The sequence below is a fragment of the Misgurnus anguillicaudatus genome, chromosome 8, assembly GCF_027580225.2.
Source record: "Misgurnus anguillicaudatus chromosome 8, ASM2758022v2, whole genome shotgun sequence".
Lineage (NCBI taxonomy): Eukaryota > Metazoa > Chordata > Actinopteri > Cypriniformes > Cobitidae > Misgurnus > Misgurnus anguillicaudatus.
This window is the reverse complement of record NC_073344.2, coordinates 14,180,250-14,200,184: the sequence shown is the minus strand read 5'-3', so window position 1 is coordinate 14,200,184 and position 19,935 is coordinate 14,180,250. Positions and strand designations below refer to the sequence as shown.

The window sequence follows — 19,935 nt, the reverse complement described above, 5'->3', positions numbered from 1 at the left end:
ATTAGGACTATATTCAGATATCTGCGGTATCACATGAGTGTATGTTTTCATTATACAAACCCTCTAGCTCTTCTTTTTCATAGTGGATATTCAGGACTGAGCTTGTGCCACCATGGTCCACCACTACCTCCTCATCAGGCCTCTGCAAAATGAACACATACCAACAACTTTAATATACTTCTATAAAAATGCAGGGCTAGTCTGTAGGGCTACAGACTACCCTTACCCCTAAAATATTTTTATTTTTAACCTGCATTAAGAAGAAGATAAAGAGAACATTATTTAATCAATTTATAATATGTTTTCTGATAAAGAACATCCATAATTTCCATAAAGGGAGTTTTCTCAGATTCTGCCAAATTCCAGGCAAACTATAAATAACATGTTTGTTTTTGTTTCTTAAATTGAGGGGACATTCCTTGACTTTTATTATTTTTATTCTAAGCCAATTTCTATCCCATAAACCTCCAGGAAACCTTTTAAATCTTTATTAAGATTAATTTGGACACAGACTTTGACTTTATTAAACAATTTCCCCTACAGTATAAGTTGTTTCAGAATCTTTAATCACTGTGGATATATCTGATTCCCACAATGTAGAGAAAACCTCACCCATCAAATTTCAATTGGAGTACATTTCAAATGAAGGTCACATCCTGCCGCAGTGCTCAGATGATGTGTATGTGTGTGAGGGAAAAGGACACTTATGATGCCCATTTAATAAATTCTTGATTCAGTTACTATATGTTTATTATTTTCCAGCATCTCTAATATGCTTTAAAGAGATAGTTCACCCAAAAACGTTGTCATTATTTATTTACTTGGCCTCATGTCGTTTGATCCCTGATGTTTTTCTTTGTTTTTCACAACCCAAATGCAATTTTTTTTAAGTGTTGTTTTGGGTTTTCTGGTTACTATGAGAGTGGATGGTGACTGCCTCTTCAAGCTTCAAAAGGACCCAAAAAGTTTTAAAGGAAAACACCACCGTTTTCAATATTTTATGTTCTTACCTCAACTTAGACAAATTAATACATACCTATCTTTTTTCAATGCGTGCACTTAATCTTTGTACACTGTGTCGTGAATGTGTTAGCTTAGCATTTAGCCTAGCCCCATTCATTCCTATGGCTCCAAACAGGGATTTATTTAGAAGCCACCAAACACTTCCCCTATAGACGGTTTCAGCAGTAACAACATAAACAAGCGAATTTCATGGTCAACACGTAACTTCCGGTAAACTCTGCTAAGAATAAATAACAACAAAGTACTTTACACGTAGTTTATTTATATAACAAGCAAATTAAACAACACGTAGATTACCTAGGAAACCAAAACATTTGTTATTTTCGATTGAGGTATTTGATCAAGAGTTCAGTTAGCAGCTAGTCAGACCATAAAAAAAACCTGAAACCTATTTTAGGTCGAAGTGCTGCAAACTAAGTGCTCTTCCACCATACAATATAGTTCTCATTTTTTATCCACTTAAAAAATTGCCACATTTTATTTTGTGCCACCATACTTACTCGTGTGACTACTCATTTAACAGTCTTTAAGTGGGAAAAAAAACATGGAAGTGTTTGGTGGCTTCTAAATTCATCCCTGTTTGGATCCTAAAGAATAAATGGGGGGCTAGGCTAAATGCTAACACAATCACAAAGCGTTGTACAAAGATTACGCATTGAAAAAAGATAGGTATGTATTAATTCGTCAGGCTGAGGTAAGAACATAGTAAAATATTGAAAACAATCTTTTTCCTTTAAAAATAACTCCACTTGACTCCTGACATATATTTTATATAAGTCGAGTGGAGTTATTTAACACTTTTGGGTCCTTTTGAAGCTTGAAGTAACCAGATAAATCCTGCTGCAACATATTGCAGAACAGTACCTTACAGTTTTTTATGTACAGTAAATGCATTTGTGAAATGAGTGAAAATGGTCTTTCCTCAATTTGACAAGGAAGGCACATGGCTGAATACCTGTAAATTCTTTTGAATATATTCAGAAAATGAGATGACTGCATGATATGAGCCCTTTGATCTGTAATTAAGTAATAAAAAGCTATAAAAGGTACATTAAAAACAAAGCACAAAACATTAAACATTTTGCTTATCCTCTCAAATACTGTACTAGATTAGATGCAAATATTTTCATGGAGTTTAAACATATACGCACATTCGCTGATATATGTCAACAAATTTTACCTAAGGCCAATAAAAGTAGAATTGAATATACTGCTTAACCCTGGAAACCTGTTAAATATGCAGTAGATGAATACTGCAGAATAATTCATTCTAAATAAATTAAGACCAAAAAAAGTGTTTCTACGGAAATAAAACACTTAGTCACGTAAACAGATGCACACTTAGTACAGTACTCAGTACATTATAGAGCACCTATTGTCCGATTCACGTTTTTAAATTTCCTTTGTTTCCAAAGTTTTTTGGACTACAAACACACGGATTGTAGGCAACAGTTTACTTCCTGGGATTGGTGATGTCTACCAACATTATCATAATTCCTCCCGCTTCGGACTTACAGCCTGTAAGTTAACTCCTGTTTGCAACCAAAACTTTCAAACATGGTAAGAAGCATCACGTTTCCAGCTGACGTCAGAGGTCAATCACAACGTACAAATTAGCTGGCCAATCAGAGACACAGAGCTGTGTGTTTCAGGAAGAAAGGGAAATCTGGAGCTACAGAAATGTACGGTATGTGGAAAATAATGTGTTTTTTAACCATAAACCCCGCAAACACATTGTATTATACCAAATACACAAAATAACATTGTTTTTCTTAGCAATAAAATAGGTGCTCTTTAAATAAAGCATATTGCCTCTTACAAATAAAAATAACATGTACAGTAGATCTGATTTTCTCATACCCGACTTTTTGTTACCCTTCTCTCTCTGTGTGTGTGTGTGTGTGTGTGTGTGTGTGTGTGTGTGTGTGTGTGTTTATTATCCCATTGGGATGTTGTTGCTATCTTTCCATGACAGAGATGATTCATAAGTGTGCTTCACACCTCTCTCCTGAGCAGGAACACAAACTCATAATTCATAAATCCTGTTGCACATCATAAATAAAGGACACCTGGAGGTACAGATATTCACACAGATTCGACGGTGCAGTACAAAAATTATAGATTACTCCTAAACATATTCACATAAAGTTTAATAGGCTTTTAGATAATCTAAATACCACTATTCTGAACCTCAAACTTACAAATGCTTTGTTCTGCTTTTGCTTTAGGGTCATGTGTACGTTGGATTGGCAAGGTATTGATTGTCAGTCATAATGTGGAACAGTATTGAGGTCACACATTGTGTGTTACAGCGATTGCACCAGTAGTTTTCCATAAGGGCAGCAGTCGCCCTGGTTTAAACTTTCCAACTAATAAATTATTATCCTCCAGGCATCTTATCAAGGACCACCAGAACTGCAATTATTGTAAGACTACTAGAAAAGTCATGAGAAGTGAATTCGCTTTCCTAACAGTAAGGGGAACACTTCGATTTAAAGAAAACTACACAGTTTTTCAATATTTTACTTTGTTCTTAGATTAAATAATACATCCCATTTTTTATCAATGCGTGCACTTCATCTTTGTACAGTGCATCGTGAATGTTTCAGCATTTAGTCTAGCCCCATTCATTCCGATCCAAACAGGGATGAATTTAGAAGCCACCAAACACTTCCATGTTTTCCCTGTGTTGCATGAGTAGTTACACGAGTAAGTATAGTGATACAAAATAAAATGTGGTGATCTTTTAAAGGTGCAGTGTGTAATTTTTAGACGGATCTCTTGACAGAAATGCAAAATAATATACAAAACTATATTATCAGGGGTGTATAAAGACCTTTCATAATGAACCGTTATGTGTTTATTATTACCTTACAACAAGACCTTTCTATCTAAATACAAAGAGGGTCCCCTTACATGGAAGTCACCATTTTGTGGTGCCATTTAGCCCTTAACGGACAATTTTATTTACTAATTTGTCTCCGACGATGACATGTTTGTCCGGTGGCGGCTATCGTAGCTTCTCTATGTGTTTCAAAAGCGAGGGGTGAGCAGTGGACTACGCCGTTGGTTGCAATTTGCAACCTCACCACTAGATGCCGCTAAAATTTACACACTGCACCTTTAAGTAGATAAAAAATAAGAACTATATTGTCTGGCGAAAGCACACTTAGTTTGCAGCACTTCGACCTCTGGCGCAGTTACATCATCACTCCAGTGAACTCCCCCCTCTCATTAAAACTCAGTGAGAAGAATGAGGTATCACACAACAAAGTGACCCAGTCTGTAAAAACCCCACTAAAGTAATCCTACATAATGTAAAGAACATTCTGCGAACATATAATATTCATATTATTAAAATTGACTTGAGTAAGGTCAAGTCAAAGATTGAAATTAATGAGAAATTAAACTTTAATGCTTCTAGATTATGATTATGTACCAGTGTCTGGCAATCTGTGTTTGACTCTCTATTATATTATTATTCCTAATTTATGGATCCAATAAATCATTCAATCTGGTCTTTTGTCCTAGCTATAGATCAGTGGCTAGTTATTGCCACACAAATGCTTCTCCATTGAGCAGAAGAAAATGGAGAGATTAAGCTGATTATGTTAAAGCCAAAAAGATTAATTAATTTTTCATCATCAGCTCCCTTTCTTTGATTATCCTACTCTTCGTCTTTCAATTCTCCCATTGTCTTCCTCCCTTTTTCGTCTGACTAGACTGCTTCTGTATCACCTAGATACTTCACTGTGTGTGTGTGTGTGTGTGTGTGTGTGTGTGTCACTCACAAAGGGAGACTCCACTTACAAAACATTAGCCTCTCTTCAACTCTCCTTATCACCTGGCAACACTTCTACAGTCCCTGATCAAAAAGGTATACAGTATACACACCAGACACATACAGTATTACTTGTTTGCTGATCACTAACAAAATAGTAACTTGTAAATGAATGGTTGCTAATGGAGGGCTCTGTGTACACCATGCAGTTTGACTTTCCTTTCACTACCTTTAAAGGTCAAAGGGGCCATTTTCTCTCTCTCTATCGTTCTTTCTCTCAAGCACATTGCATTGACAGTTATGTTAGTAATCCTGACACAGAGCACTACCTCTGCCACTTCCAGATGCCACCGTCTGCCAGAACAGATGCACAAACAGTATGTACAAACCATAAACCCTTTAAATACTGTTTCGGTTTAAAAGCAAGTAATAGAGATTATGTTTTACACTTGCTGTTCATTTTCCAATAAACCACTAAATGCATTGAATACCTCTGGGGTGGAAGCCACTGTTATGTATCTCTCCATACTAACAATGTTCAGACTGGGCATAAAGTATCATGGTGAGAGAGAGAGAGATTTGCAGTTGTACCTGTTACTTTGAGCCGAATGATTCATTCGCCATTCAAGGACACTCCCCCACATTGTAATAATTCTTTATTTATAATGGCCGTGAAGGTGTTATAGCCTCTGTGAGGGATGTATTTGAAAACACAACAGCAGGGCAGGGTATACATGTATAGTGTATCTGTATGCATGTTATAACATTGCATTTGCATTTCCCTTCCATCATGCACCGTGCCCTACCCTGATCTCACAAAAATCTGTTTTAGTCATGAAAAATGTAATCACTTTATACGTTTACATGTCACGGAACTCAGCCCCTTCTCCGTGCCGGGCATGAGGACGGACGTCTCTCCGTGTCACTCCCATGGATGTCCTGTGTCACTTTTTCTATTTTCTCACCATTGTCGCCCGGGATTGGGGTTAGAATCACTTTCCGTTACATTTTTAGACATCCTAACCCAAACCCCAACTCTAACTCCAACTCAAGGCAAGAATAGTTTTAAGAGCAGAGAAAAACATGTAGAAACGAATACATAAAAGTACATCCCAAACCCCAAATCTAACCCCAAGTGACAATGATTTGAAAATAGGAAAAAACTATGAGAAACCAATACATAAAATGACACGAGAAATCCATGGGAGTGACACGGAAAAGACATCCGTGCTCCCGGCACAGAAAAAAGCTGAATTCCGTGACATGGACACGGATAAAGTGATAACATTTTCTGTAGTGTTGTAGTTCTCCAGACCGGTCTCTGTCTCAAGACTGGTCTCAAGACCACTTTTTAAAGGTCTTGGTCTCGTCTTGGAATCGACCGCATTTTTCCTCGTCTCAGTCTCGTCTATTTTATTTCGAGACCGCAACTGATGGCACATCACAAATTTATTTTTTATCATTAATTTTATGCAGTTTATTCAGGTTTGGCATTGTTTAAGCATTGTTTAAGTTTCTCCCAATGACAATTTTTCTAATTTTATTACTAAAAACACCTGCATTGTGTTAAGTGGATGGCAAGCCATGGAAAGACAGTTCAGAATATATGGTTAAGTTGATTCCAGCTCTTAAGTGTTTGTTCACTTTTATTTGCTTACAGACAAAGAAAAGATAAATTCCCAATTATCTGCAAAGCTTTGATTACTTTATCCACTTCTCTGATGGCACACGCACACACAAACAAGAAGTGCCTAATCATATGCATATTTCACATTTTATCATAATTGTTTTAATGCAGTGACTTGCACCGGTCTTGGTCTTGACTTGGTCTTGGCCTGTCTTGGTCTTGACTTGGTCTCGATCCTTTAAAGTCTTGGTCTTGTCTCGTTCTCGGCCTGTCTTGGTCATGACTTGGTCTCGGTTTAGGTGGTCTTGACTACAACACTAATTTTCCGTGACTATAACACAGATTTCCATGAGATCATGTTGTACCTTATATATACATATAAACAATAAACGCAATGTATATTTTATTAACAAACAACAACAAAAAAATAGAAAAATTACTATCATTTAACTGACAGCTATGGATTTAGTAAAACACTGACAATTTGTGCATTTGCAATTTATGCTTCGGGGTGACTTTTGTCATGTGTGTTGCTTGTCATTTCAAAATATGTGTTTGTTGCATCATGGGAGCCATGTGCATCATGTGTCTTGTGAAAATACGTGCCTGCGTCGTAAGGGTTTATGATAAAAGAGACACTTCAACAAAACACTCACGAGCAAGACACACTTTTATCATAAACCCTTTAGATGCGTGTGCAGCAGGCACTTGTTTTGGTTTTCATGGTTCACATGACATGCCAAACACATATTTTGACATGATGAGTCCACACACACGACGGGCTAAATACACGTTGTGACAAGCCTTGCATCGTGTGCCCTCGAAAACCACTGGTGGCAACCCAGCACTGACTAGGATAAATTTTTATTATGCTATCATTTTATCAGTTAAATCCCCATTAACTCAACAAAAACGCCACAGTATTGGCTGACTATTTTGGATGTGTGCAGAGTAAATCTCTGCTCTCTTAAACTTTTTTTCTTGTTTTAAACGACAGTCTCCAAACAAGAACATGGCTCAAGGGGAGGTTCTTATGAAAATTTAATGTAAAGTCCTGAAATAGAATGAGTTTACTGGAAAACCCTCATGAAAATGTTTTAGTATTTGCTGTAATGTTATTCATCTGTGTAAAATGAGGCACAGTTTAATTATTTAATTTAATCCTTAGCCGTCATCGACTTACATGTAGTGTAGTCAACAACAGGATGGAAAATTCTGATTTAATTACTGTTTATGATAAGTATCTGAAAAGAATGATCTTGTAAATGCATCAAACATGATCTCTCAGGATCAAACTGGACATTAAGATATACAAACTGAGAAAAAAACACATGTACCGTTTTACTTTACATTTGTAATGATTTGCTCACAGTCACTTTTCTGAGTATCTAAATTAACCCTTGTGTTGCTCCACAAATGAAATCAGTTTCTCTGACAAAGGAAAGGTTTAACACACCTCCTTTCTTTAGATGATGTCATACAGTATGCCTCAAATCAGGTCAGAAGTTTTACATATTTTACATGTATTTGCATTTTCTTTTTTACATATATTTTGCATGCATATATATATGGTATCTTGGAGTAACCCACACCACCACCAAATGTTATGAAACTTCATAAGAGTTAGGCTACAGTGCAGTCAGCAAGTCACAGTACTTAAAAGAACCACGAGTCAGGATTGCTAAGCATGACAAAAGTCAAATGGCAATCTATAACCTCCTCACTCTTGCATACCATCAGCGTTTGCCTGTTATAGCCTACAGGCGCGCACTTGAGAGAGGATGGCGTCAAGGTCATTTCGGGGTACATCGACAATGCGCGCCCCAAAAGGAAGCCATATTTTGCACAATATAAGACACATTAAATGCTTACTGCTTACGTTTCCCAACAAATTAGCAATGACATTATGAGCATATTCATGCGGCAGTGTGGTATTAGATAATAAATAATATATTACGTGCTATTATTTCTATTGCGCTTTATCAGCACGTTACAGTAGCCTACAAAACGACTGTGGATCTCTCTGCAATAACGCAATTCAACCTATCCTACAATGCCAATATACCGGCAACAACGCGATCAATGACGTGAATAATAAAAGAATGATGGGCGCTGTAGTCTCCGGCAATGTGATCCAGGCGCTGCTGCACGTGCCTTTACCACTGCTGCACGCCACACGCATTGTTATAGTGAACATCAACGCGCAAAGCACATATCAAGGTGATTTAAGTGCCTTAGAACTCGTGCATTAAACATGGTATGGTCTGCTTTTACCAGGGCTGAATGTGCAGCGTCGATTAAATATATTGTGGCCAGAAAAGGAGAGAGGGAACACTCAGTACTATTGATCCTGTCCGCGTGCATTAATGGGACAGCCGGTATGTGATGTATTCCATTTCATAAATGGTTATTTTTGACAGTCAGTATAATAAGTTAATGACACAGCGGCACAAATTGTTGCACAGAGCAGATGCCTATAAGTTATAAAACACACACCCGTTAGGGTATATAAGCAGATAAATACGCAGCTACCTGATAGCTCAGCATGCTCTCCTGGTCGCTGTTTTCGACAGGCATGGTTAAGCCTGTGAGATTCAGTCTTGGGCAGAGTCAGAGGTGCGGCGATCGAGCAAATCACCCTCCAGTGACGCTGATTAGATTATTAGTTCCTAATGTGAAACTCCAAATCACTTGATGCATAAGCGGTAAAAGCGGGAAGCATTGAGCACTATCAGTCCCGTCTCAAACTAACGCTGGGACATAAACGTACAATAAACCTGGCGGTACTTTAATGCTGTTGTCAGGCGCGCGCTCTCCAGGACTTGGGAAGAGACGGCGCAGCATCATATGTCGTCCAGCCAATCAGAAAGCTCGAACTGGGACCGATGCTGAAGCTGTAATTCGATTGATGCGGTTTCGGCGCCTACAGGAAAGCTCCAGAAATAGTTTTTAGAGCGTCTATATTTCATGAAACATTACTGTGAATAGCATTTTTGTGACGTGTACACATGTTATGTCACATGTGGAGACGAAATGGACTAAAATAGTTACGCTACACATTTTAAGTGTGCTAATTTGTAATAGTCAGTGAGCACGCCTTTTTTATTAAAAAATAAAATAAAATGTTGTTTTATTCAAGGTGATTTAGTTCTAAAAAGTAAATAAACAAAATTAAAGTAAGTAAATAAAAAATATTTCTATTAACCTAGATCAATTTAACTTTACTAAAAGTATGTATTATTAAAAAATATATATTTTATTTCTGTGGCCATATGAAATATAACAAAGGTTTTAAAAATGACTCTTTCTTAGCATAATAGAAATCAAAGCTTTGTAATCATCACATTCCCATAATCCTAAAGTTTTAGAAGCATGCCATCTAGTGGGATTATACGGCAAACTGTGTTAAGACTTATAAACCTTTCCCAAATGGAAATTAGGTTACAAAAGCTAGATTAAACGTCTGCTATTAATTTAGATGCAGTCCCTGCAGTGTCTATGGAATAAACAAGTAACAGTTCAACTTATAGGCTACTACTACTGAATGGAACCACAGTGGCCTGTAGGCTACTGTCCAACGGATGACGTATGTTAAGTTACATTGACGTTTTACGTTAAATAATTCATTCAAATGCCTCATTTACGCGGCTGATAATTATGTTTAAATATAAACATCGTCGGTAAACACTCGTCCACGTTATTATTGTGTAGCATGGGGAACACAGCGGGATGATGAGATTGTTGTCAGAATAATAAGCTCAACCCCCCGGGCACTATATTTAGCAATAATGTCCGTAATAATTATAGCCAGGTCTTTAATCTAATTCAAGAGGATAAAAAGTGGTGCTGATTAAATCTATCATCGAATAACAAAACTTGCTTTCGTTAACAATTAAATATACTAGAAATTAAATATATGTTCAGCGTCAAAGTGTAGTGTGGCATTTATAGAGTTACGGCTTGCTTGCAGAAAGGCGTCATCCGTTTCTAGGAGACGGTTGTTATGAGTGATGTAAACACGGTAGCTGTAGAGTGTGCAGTGCGCATGCGCCGATTGAGGGTTTATCTGCAGCTCTGCAGTCTGCGCTCAGCGGTGACTTTATCGATTTCGACTAAAGTGCTTGTGGGTGTCATAACAAAAGGAGAACGTGGTAATTCATGTGAGTTTGACTCTGAAGCATAATTTCTGTCGCAAGCGTATTGTGGAGTTTAAATGTTGCACGTCCCTGTCACTTTGTCGAGGGAATCAGTGAATTAAGATTTTCAGAAATGTAACGTTATTTCTTCTTAGACCCACAGTATGTTCTTAGTTGATAGGAATGTGCATAGTTATTTTCAGTGTTTTGTGTTAATGCTGTTAAACACGAGCTGTTTAGATGTTTCCAGGGCGATGACAAATTATAGTGTTTAACTATGCATTGTGTGCCCGTGTCACTTTATCCGCCAACGGCCTTCGCCTTCCGCGATGAATCTGTGTTTGTTACAGAAGTGTGTATGAGTGGGCGTGACAGAGTTTATGGAAAGTCAGCAAAGTTGTGAAGTCATTTTGTCCTTTTATTGTTAGGTGAGAAGTGATGTGAAGATTCTGGAGCATGCAGCAACACATGCCAGGTAGGCTACACTTAACTTTACCCAGCTATCTAAATTGTAGAGCTCTATTTTATGAATAAAAAGAATAAAATAAATAAATGCCATTATAAATATTTGATAAGATATACACATTTAAAGGAATAGTTCCCAAAAATGATAATTTTCTTATCATTTACTTACACTAAATACTTCCCAGGTATTACTTTCTGTAGCTGAAGCTTAACCTATAAATATTTATCTTCCATGCATACAAACCCATAACCTCTATGCTGCTAACCCAGTGCATTACAATGATCTACCAACTGAGCTACAGAACACACAGAAATGTACAAAATATGCCATCTCTCTTTTTTCTATGAATGTGAATGGACCCCAAAATATTGAAGCTTAATAAAGCACATCCATTCATAAGATTAATGCATATTTCTCCAGTGTGTTAAAATTGTTTTCTGAAACAATCAGTTTGTGGAAGAACACTCATAATATTTCATTTTCACATAAAAGCCATTTCTTAGTATGCATACTTGCATATTTGAAATATTAAAGGATTAGTCCATTTTCTTAAAAAAAAAGAAAGATAATTTACTCACCACCATGTCATCCAAAATGTTGATGTCTTTCTTTGTTCAGTCGAGAAGAAATTATGTTTTTTGAGAAAAACATTCCAGGATTTTTCTCATTTTAATGGACTTTAATGGACCCCAACATTTAACAGTTTTAATGCAGTTTAAAATTGCAGTTTCAAAGGACACTAAACGATCCCAAACGAGGCATAAGGGTCTTATCAAGCGAAACGATTGTCATTTTTGGCGAGAAACATAAAAATATGCACTTTTAAACCACAACTTCTCTTCTTCCTCCAGGTCCTGTGATGCGCCAGCGCGACCTCAAGTAATTGCATAATGACGTCGAAAGGTCACGTGTTACACATATGAAACGCACATTTGCGGACCATTTTAAACAATAAACTGACACAAAGACATTCATTAGTATCATTCGACATACAACAATGTCGGAACGGTCGTCCACACTTGTAAATACTGGGGCGTAGTTTCGATACGTCACCCGTGACCTCTTGATGTGATGGCGTATTTCGTGAGGTCGCGCTGGTGCGTCACAGGACCGGAGGAAGATGAGAAGTTGTGGTTTAAAAGCATATTTTTTGTTTTTCTTGCCAGGGATGACAATCGTCTAGATGGGACCCTTGTGCCTCGTTTGGGATCATTTAGAGTGCTTTGAAACTGCAATTTTAAGCTGCACTAAAACTGTTAAGTATTGGGGTCCATTAAAGTCCATTAAAATAAGAAAGATCCTGGAATTTTTCCTCAAAAAACATAATTTCTTCTCGACTGAACAAAGAAAGACATCAACATTTTGGATGACATGGTGGTGAGTAAATTGTCTAAATCCTTTAATATTTTACTTATTCAGTCCCATCTTAAAGGGGACATTTCACAAGGATTTTTTAAGATGTGAAATAAATCTTTGGTGTCCCCAGACTACATATGTGAAGTTTTAGCTCAAAATATAGGGGTGTAACGATTAACCGTGCAAATGCGTGCATTTGATTTGATTTGATTGGCTATAAGTGTGTTTTGGTAGTCGGCCCGTCTCCTTTTCCAACGCGTCTTTCAAACATCGTGGACTCCGCCTTTAAGGGGCTGTATTATCCCTTCTGACATCACAAGGGGAGCCAAATTTCAATGAGCAATTTTTGCACATGCTTGCAGAGAATGGTGAGAAATTTCACATTTTCTAGGTTGATAGAAACACTGGGGACCCAATTATAGCACTTAAACATGGAAATCAGTTTTGTGAAAATCTTTTTAAACCACTTGATTTTTAAGTATGGGTTACTGGGTTATTTTTGCATGAATTTTGTAATTTTGGTGAACCATTTGCCATTAATTATCCTCTAGGAACAATTTTATTAGGTATAGCTAAGTTAAATACACACAGAGAGATAGACATTGTTATTTCTATGAGCATTTTTGTAAAGCATTTGTGTGTATGTGTGTCTCAGCACCCTTGAAAGGAAGAGTTAGCTGTAATTATGTAAATCTGCCTCAGATTAATGGGGACAGACTGAAGACGGCTAAGATTTCAGTGGACAAGGCAATAAAGGTCAGTTTTCTAAAACATCAGTGAATGAATTATAACGTATTTTGTCACTAGCATTTAATATAAACTATCACACTATTATTTGCGAGTCGCTTTGAAAAAAAGCATCTGCTTAATGCAAAAATATAAATGATATTGCAGGAAAAGAAAGTGTTCTCAATACAAGGCCCATACCCTGTAATCCGCGCAGGCCTACGTGCGAGAGGATGGGTGGAACGCAGAATACCCCGTCCCTCTCTTCCACAACCCCGTCGGCATGGAGAATTCGAAACGGAGGCCACAGATGAGCCTGACAGCAGTGATGGTGATGGTAAGAGTATCTGGCAAGACAGGAATGAGACCCTGTCCATCACCGCCTATTGTGACTAGACACGTGATAAGACGGGTCTATTTCTGTATATGTGAAGTACTGTCTGTGTAGGGGACATCCTATTTAACCCACTGTCATTGTAAACTTGATATGACAGTTTGAGTTGATAACCTGACACTACTCATTCCTACAAACACATGTCTGACTGCTGTCAAACCAGCTTTCTGTTACTGTTCTGCCTTAGGAGAGGAAGGAGAAAGAGATGATGATGCAGATGATGATACGTACAACCTGATGGTACGCTTCATTTTGATGACGGTTGCCATAGCAACTGGCTTACTGGATGCGTTTTTTGAAACAAATGTGTGTAAACTATTTTATCAAATTTTTCTGATTCTTATTTTATATCCCTAGTCACGGCTTGTTCGCAATGAGACCACATATTTATACTGGACAACAAAGAGGGATTCAATTGATTGCCAGTCTTTGCGTAAAGACCAGATGACCAATCATTATGCAAAGGCGGGATCTTTCACCACCAAGGTTCATCATTAACTAAAAAAAAGTTTTAACAGAGTAAAATATCATTCTCTTGTTTATTAATTCAATAATCTTTTTTCTCAGGTTGGCTTGTGTATGAGTTTAAGAAATCTGCAGTGGTTTGATACAACAGACCCTGATACGTTTTTCCCACGTTGCTATAGACTCGGAGCAGAGGATGAGAAGCATGCTTTTATTGGTTAGTATCCTTAATCTGGAAAAACTGTCCTTGACTTGTACAGTAGCATTGTTGAACTGTGATCTTGTCATTTAACAGATGCTTATGATTTCCTTAGTGATTTATGCTGCAATAAAATGCACTAGGGCTGTCTGGGGTTATGCGCTTTGCTCAGTTATTTATGATCTCTGTAACAATTTAGGTTATGGGTAACCCCAACCTTAGATTGAACCTGCAGTGTTTGTGTCATCTGAACAAATCCATTAAGACAGTGGTTCTCAAGCTGGGGGCCGCGAGATGGAGCCGGGGGGGCCCCAGTTTTATGACATTTTATAAAATATATTAATTTATCATGAATTCTGTGCAATTAAACCTAAAAAAATAAGGCTACTAACCAACAGCACTACTTTATGTCATTTAATATGTTTTGTTTAATTAAAAGTTAAGTTTTAGAACAGTTTTTTTGTCATAAATTTTCTTTGGGGGGGCCGCGAAGGAATGCGCCGTACACAAGGGGGGCCGCACGCTAAAAAAGTTTGAAAACCACTGCATTAAGAAATATTTCATTGTTTCTCTTGATTTACAGAGGACTTTAGACGGACTGCATGTACAAGTCTGCTTCTGTATGTTGTGGAGAGATATGGAGGGGATTTAGAGTGGCTAAGAACAGGAGAGATGCTTAATGCTAAAGCCAGTGGTATGACACACTCACACACACCTACATTAAAATTTGCGCATATGTGACTCAGTACGTGAAACTTAGCTTAAAGGGACATTCCACTTTTTTTTAAATATACTCATTTTCCAGCTCCCCTAGATTTAAACATTTGATTCTTACCATTTTGGAATCCATTCAGCTGATCTCCGGGTCTGGCGCTATCAATTTTAGCATAGCTTAGCACAAACAATTGAATCTGATTAGACCATTAGCATCGCTCCAAAAAATTACCAAAGAGTTTCGATATTTTTCCTATTTAAAACTTGACTCTTCTGTAGTTACATTGTGTACTAAGACCGACAGAAAATTTAAAGCTGGGATTTTCTAGGCAGATATGGCTAGGAACTATACTCTCATTCTGGCGTAATAATCAGAGACTGTGCTGCTGCAACAGGCGTAGTGATATTACGCACTGTCCGAAAATAGTACCCTTGGTTACTTTCAATGGCAGGGGACTATTTTCGGGCAGTGCGTAATATCACTATGCCTCCTGCAGCCACTATGCCATGTTACATCAGCACAGTTCTTGATCATTATGCCAGAATGATAGTATAGTTCCTAACCATATATGCCTAGAAAATCGCTACTTTTAATTTTCCGTCTGTCTTAATACACGATCAGAAGATTCAAGGTTTAAATAGGAAAAATATTGAAACTCTTTGGTTGTTTTTTTGCCCGATGCTAATGGTCTAATCAGATTCAATGGATTGTGCTAAGCTATGCCAAAATTGCTAGCGCCAGACCGGGAGATCAGCTGAATGGATTCCAAAACGGTGAGAATCAAATGTTTGACTCTGGGGGAGCTGAAAAATGGGCCTATTTTCAAAAAAAGTGGAACCAAATTTTAAGTCGTTTTCTACATAAAATCATCCTACATAATATAAGGAACATTCTGTGAAAACCTTGACATCTTTAATATATTGACTTAATAATGCCAAAGATTGAAATCAATCTGAATTCAATAATTGAAATCAAACTTTGAAAGTGAATAATGAGACCTTTTCCTTTTATGTAGGTGTAAGCAAACCACGTAAGCATACTAATCAGAAAGTGGGAACTTGGTTGATTGACAATGCGTTGCATGTATGTCAGGATTATCTGAACAGTTTGGAGCATTGTGACATAGACGTCAATTTGGAAGCTGTACACACACTCTCGGAGGACCAATGGAAGGTGTTTCTCCAAAATTACTACTTAGTTATTCAGTAAGTATGGTTTTTATAATTTATACTGAATGCAGTATACTGGAATGAATTATTAGCTGCCTTAAACGTTACCCCTTGGTTTTACAGGGATAGTTCACCCTAATTTCATGGAAATAAACAATGAAGTACTACACTCTAAAAATGGCTGGGTTATTTTAAATATTGGATAGATCACATGCTGGATTAAAAATTACCCCATGCTGGGTTAAAAATAACGCAGTGTTGAGTTGTTGTTATGCAACCATTGATTGTAATAACCCAACATTTGGGTTAAAACAGCCCAGCATTGGGTAAATTTTAACCCAGCGGTGTGTTCTGTCCAATATTTACCCATTATGGGTCAAAAATATCCCAGCCATTTTTAGATTGTAGCTTAGTGAGAACAATTACTCAAGAAAGAGGGAAATGTATAGGCAGCAGGTTGTTTTTGCAGAAATAAGCCCCGACAGTCTGTTCAGGATATCAGGATCTTGTATCACACTGACGGGACTTATTTCTCGACAACAACTGGCTGCCTGTACATTATCCTGCATATTACATGGCTGTTTTTCTCATAAGTAAGGTAAGGAACATTAAATATTGAAATAAATTTGAAATATTTTATTTTCTTATTTTTAACGAATGCAGACCTTCTGCAAAAAAACTTTTTTTTTCGGTTTTAAGATTAGACAAGACGTTTAAATGTCACGAACACGCTATTTGGTTTAATCATTTATAATGTCATATGTATTATTAAAAGACATATTTATATTTAATTTTTAATATTAACTACCTGCCAAAATGATTTGCAGCATCCGGGTTACTGTGTGTTATCAGTTTTAGGCAGTTGTTATCTCAGAATTACATACCTTGAAATGTCACGACTGGCCAATCAGAATCAAGCATTTAAGAGTGCCGTGTAATAAGAAAAGATAACAAGCAAAAAGAAAGAAAGAGAAAATAATAGCCTTGGGTCAAACCTAAAGCATTCAATCATCAGACTACAATTAACCTCCATTGTACAGAAGTTGTGACAATAGGCTGACCTCCAGTGCACTAACTTATTAGCCAATAGGCTTTGATCACTGGGTGGGGTGGAATTTTTTGGTAAGGGAACAGTGGGTTTGACTCGGAACTGAATTCCTTTGTTAATTTGAACCCTGGAGCAACTTGGCCTGCCCAGTCTTGGTGTGGTAATAAAGATTAGGGAGATACTTAAAATAATAGATACTTTATCTTGACATAAGAGAATTGGTTTCAAAAGGGTGCTCACAAGACCCCCTATGTGGCATCTATGTCTCATTGATGCACACTTTAGATGATAACAGTACACAGCATTTGGAAAATGATCTTTTAAAAATAAGCTCCAACAAATTGCAAATGAATTTACTTTGGTCGATTATTTGGTCATTTTTGTGGATAAATATAAATTGATCAAACAAATGACCTCTTTTAAACTGATTATACGGTCATCAAAAGTTTTCTTTTTGTCCACTCCATAGAGTGACAGTATAATAGTAGACCTGGCAAGTTTACTGAATGCTTTATTCTCTTTATTTGTAGTGAAGGAGTGAAGATAGAGGGGTGTGAAGGGTATGTGGAACGATGTAAATCCATGCTGGTGCAGATGCGCCACGTTTGCCCTCAGCTGGAGACCGATGGACTCTGCAACATCTGGATCATAAAACCTGGGGCCAAATCACGGGGCAGAGGTATCTCACATTTATAATATCTGGAGAAAGCTGTTTGTTAACATTTCCATTTATCTGAATGGTACAGTTGGTGCTTGGTTGACGCAGCACTTTCCAAAAGTATGTAGCGTGCTTGTTGCATCCTTGCAGGACAACTATTTCATTTACTTTTAAATATTGTCTGTGCATGTGGTTCTTGTAGGTATAATGTGCATGAAGAAGCTGGATGAGATTCTCAGTTTAGTACATGGAGACCATGCCATCATGAAGGACAGTAAGTGGGTGGTGCAAAAGTATTTGGAGCGACCTCTGCTTGTGCATGGCACTAAATTTGACGTAAGGCAATGGTTCCTGGTGACAGACTGGAACCCTCTCACTGTGTGGTTTTACCGTGAGTGCTACCTCCGGTTTTCTTCCCAACCCTACTCCACTCATACATTGGACAGGTAAAAAAAACAAGTGACTTACACTATAAGGCTTCAAGATCACCAAAAATCTTTAAAAATCTTTGTAATTTCCACCCTCAGCTCTGTCCATCTCTGTAACAACTCCATCCAGAAGCATTTTCAGCCAAGCCCTGATCGTGACCCTTCTCTCCCTAAAGAGTGCATGTGGTCCTGTTCACAGTTTCGCTCCTGGTTGGCTGCTTCAGGTCGCGGTTGTCTGTGGGACGAAGTGGTGGTACCAGGTATGCAGGAGGCTGTGATCCAAACCCTCTTAACTGCACAGGACAGCGTGGAACCTCGCAAAGCCAGTTTTGAGCTCTATGGTGCAGATTTCATGCTGGGTCGTGACTTGCGACCTTGGCTGTTGGAGGTCAATGCCAGCCCCACTATGGCACCCTCCACAGCAGTCACAGCTCGACTTTGCCCCGCCGTACAGGAAGACACACTGCGGGTCGTGCTGGATCGACGTTGTGATCCCAACGCTGACACTGGTGGCTTTCAGCTCATATACAAACAGGTGCACACACATTATAGATGTTGAAATGATGACTATTGCTTGCTGGAATTGTTTGTGATTGTTTAACTGAAGAAAGGAAGTCAAATACTCATCTGAAGTAAATTATGAATTTTCATTGTTGGTTAAATAATTCCTATAATACATAGTGTAATGTAAAGTTGCCCTTTTTCGAATTTCTGCAGGCACCGGTGGTGGTCCCACAATATATGGGAATGAATCTTCTTGTAGAGGGGACTTCAATCAGGCGTCCCCGTGCTGCTATATGCAAACCTCTCACCTTGCGATCTCACCCTGAACCACTATCGAAATCCATCAGTCACAACCGGTCTACTTTACCAACCAGCCATGGCTCTACCGGCAAGGAGAATCAATCAGAAGTTCTGATCAGAAGGCCTACAATCTCTTCCCGCAAAGCCACATTTGAGCAGTCCTTTTACCCCCACAGAAAACGTCCTCTTAGGCTGGTGTTACCCTCGACCTGCTGCGTATTTCCCAACCCAGCAGAAGTTCATCCTCAGAAGCTCACACACACACATGTGCAGCCTGATCACTTTCACAGATCACGCAGTACCCTTCCTTCCCTTTACCGTCCATCCCCCTCACTGGATGTAACACACATACGACCCGGAAAAGCAAACGCCCCCAGTCGCCACAAACATGACATACACACCGTCAGTATATCATATCCAGTCCTGCGTATGCAAAAATACCTTGCAAGGAACCAAAGGCGAGGCACAGACGCTTTTAAGAAGATAGAAGGATCAAAGTCATCGTGAGGAGCCTTCTGGAGAACATGAAACCTAAATCTTCACTTACTGTATTAAAAAACATAGGTGTTAGAATGCACAGGTGTGTTGTCAGGTTATCTTTTAGTTCAATGGATTCTAAAGCCATATGTGTGGAATTTACGGGAAAATCTGGAAATTTACGGAATAGATTTTTAAATGATGGTTTAGGAACTAAAAGACACTTCTGAGTGAATAAGAATATTACAGATGAGCCAAAATATTCAGCAAACCGGCATGCAAGGGATAGGGGATATGTGTGTAACTTTTTGAGTAACAGGTTTTTCTAATAATCAGAAATCTAAGGCGCAAAGTTCTGCAGTAGACATTCTTATTAAAGGAATATTCCACTTTCATAAAATAAAATTCCAATAACTTACTCACCCCCATGTAGTCCAAGATGGTTACGAAAGAAATTAAGTTT

At 38.0% G+C, this 19,935-nt stretch overlaps 2 protein-coding genes across 2 annotated transcripts in view; one reads left to right on the top strand and one right to left on the bottom strand.

Annotated features, from left to right (window-relative positions):
- The window catches only part of slc4a8 (solute carrier family 4 member 8), a 38,236-nt gene extending 28,860 nt beyond the window's left edge, over nucleotides 1–9,376 (bottom strand). The window contains exons 1-2 of the mRNA XM_073870350.1: nucleotides 8,964–9,376; nucleotides 61–142 (exon numbers count right to left, since the gene is read on the bottom strand). Coding sequence (XP_073726451.1) covers nucleotides 61–142; nucleotides 8,964–9,008 — 127 coding nt within the window. The 5' untranslated portion in view covers nucleotides 9,009–9,376. The remainder of the gene's footprint in view (nucleotides 1–60; nucleotides 143–8,963) is intronic.
- Nucleotides 9,377–13,016: 3,640 nt separating this feature from the next.
- ttll3 (tubulin tyrosine ligase-like family, member 3) lies at nucleotides 13,017–19,572 on the top strand. Its single transcript, XM_073870361.1, has 11 exons — nucleotides 13,017–13,145; nucleotides 13,284–13,452; nucleotides 13,697–13,749; nucleotides 13,867–13,995; nucleotides 14,077–14,191; nucleotides 14,757–14,867; nucleotides 15,904–16,093; nucleotides 17,636–17,784; nucleotides 17,966–18,209; nucleotides 18,291–18,726; nucleotides 18,909–19,572. Exons 1-11 carry the CDS (start codon nucleotides 13,032–13,034, stop codon nucleotides 19,500–19,502), a joined length of 2,304 nt encoding a protein of 767 aa, XP_073726462.1. The 5' UTR covers nucleotides 13,017–13,031; the 3' UTR covers nucleotides 19,503–19,572.
- Nucleotides 19,573–19,935: the final 363 nt, after the last annotated feature.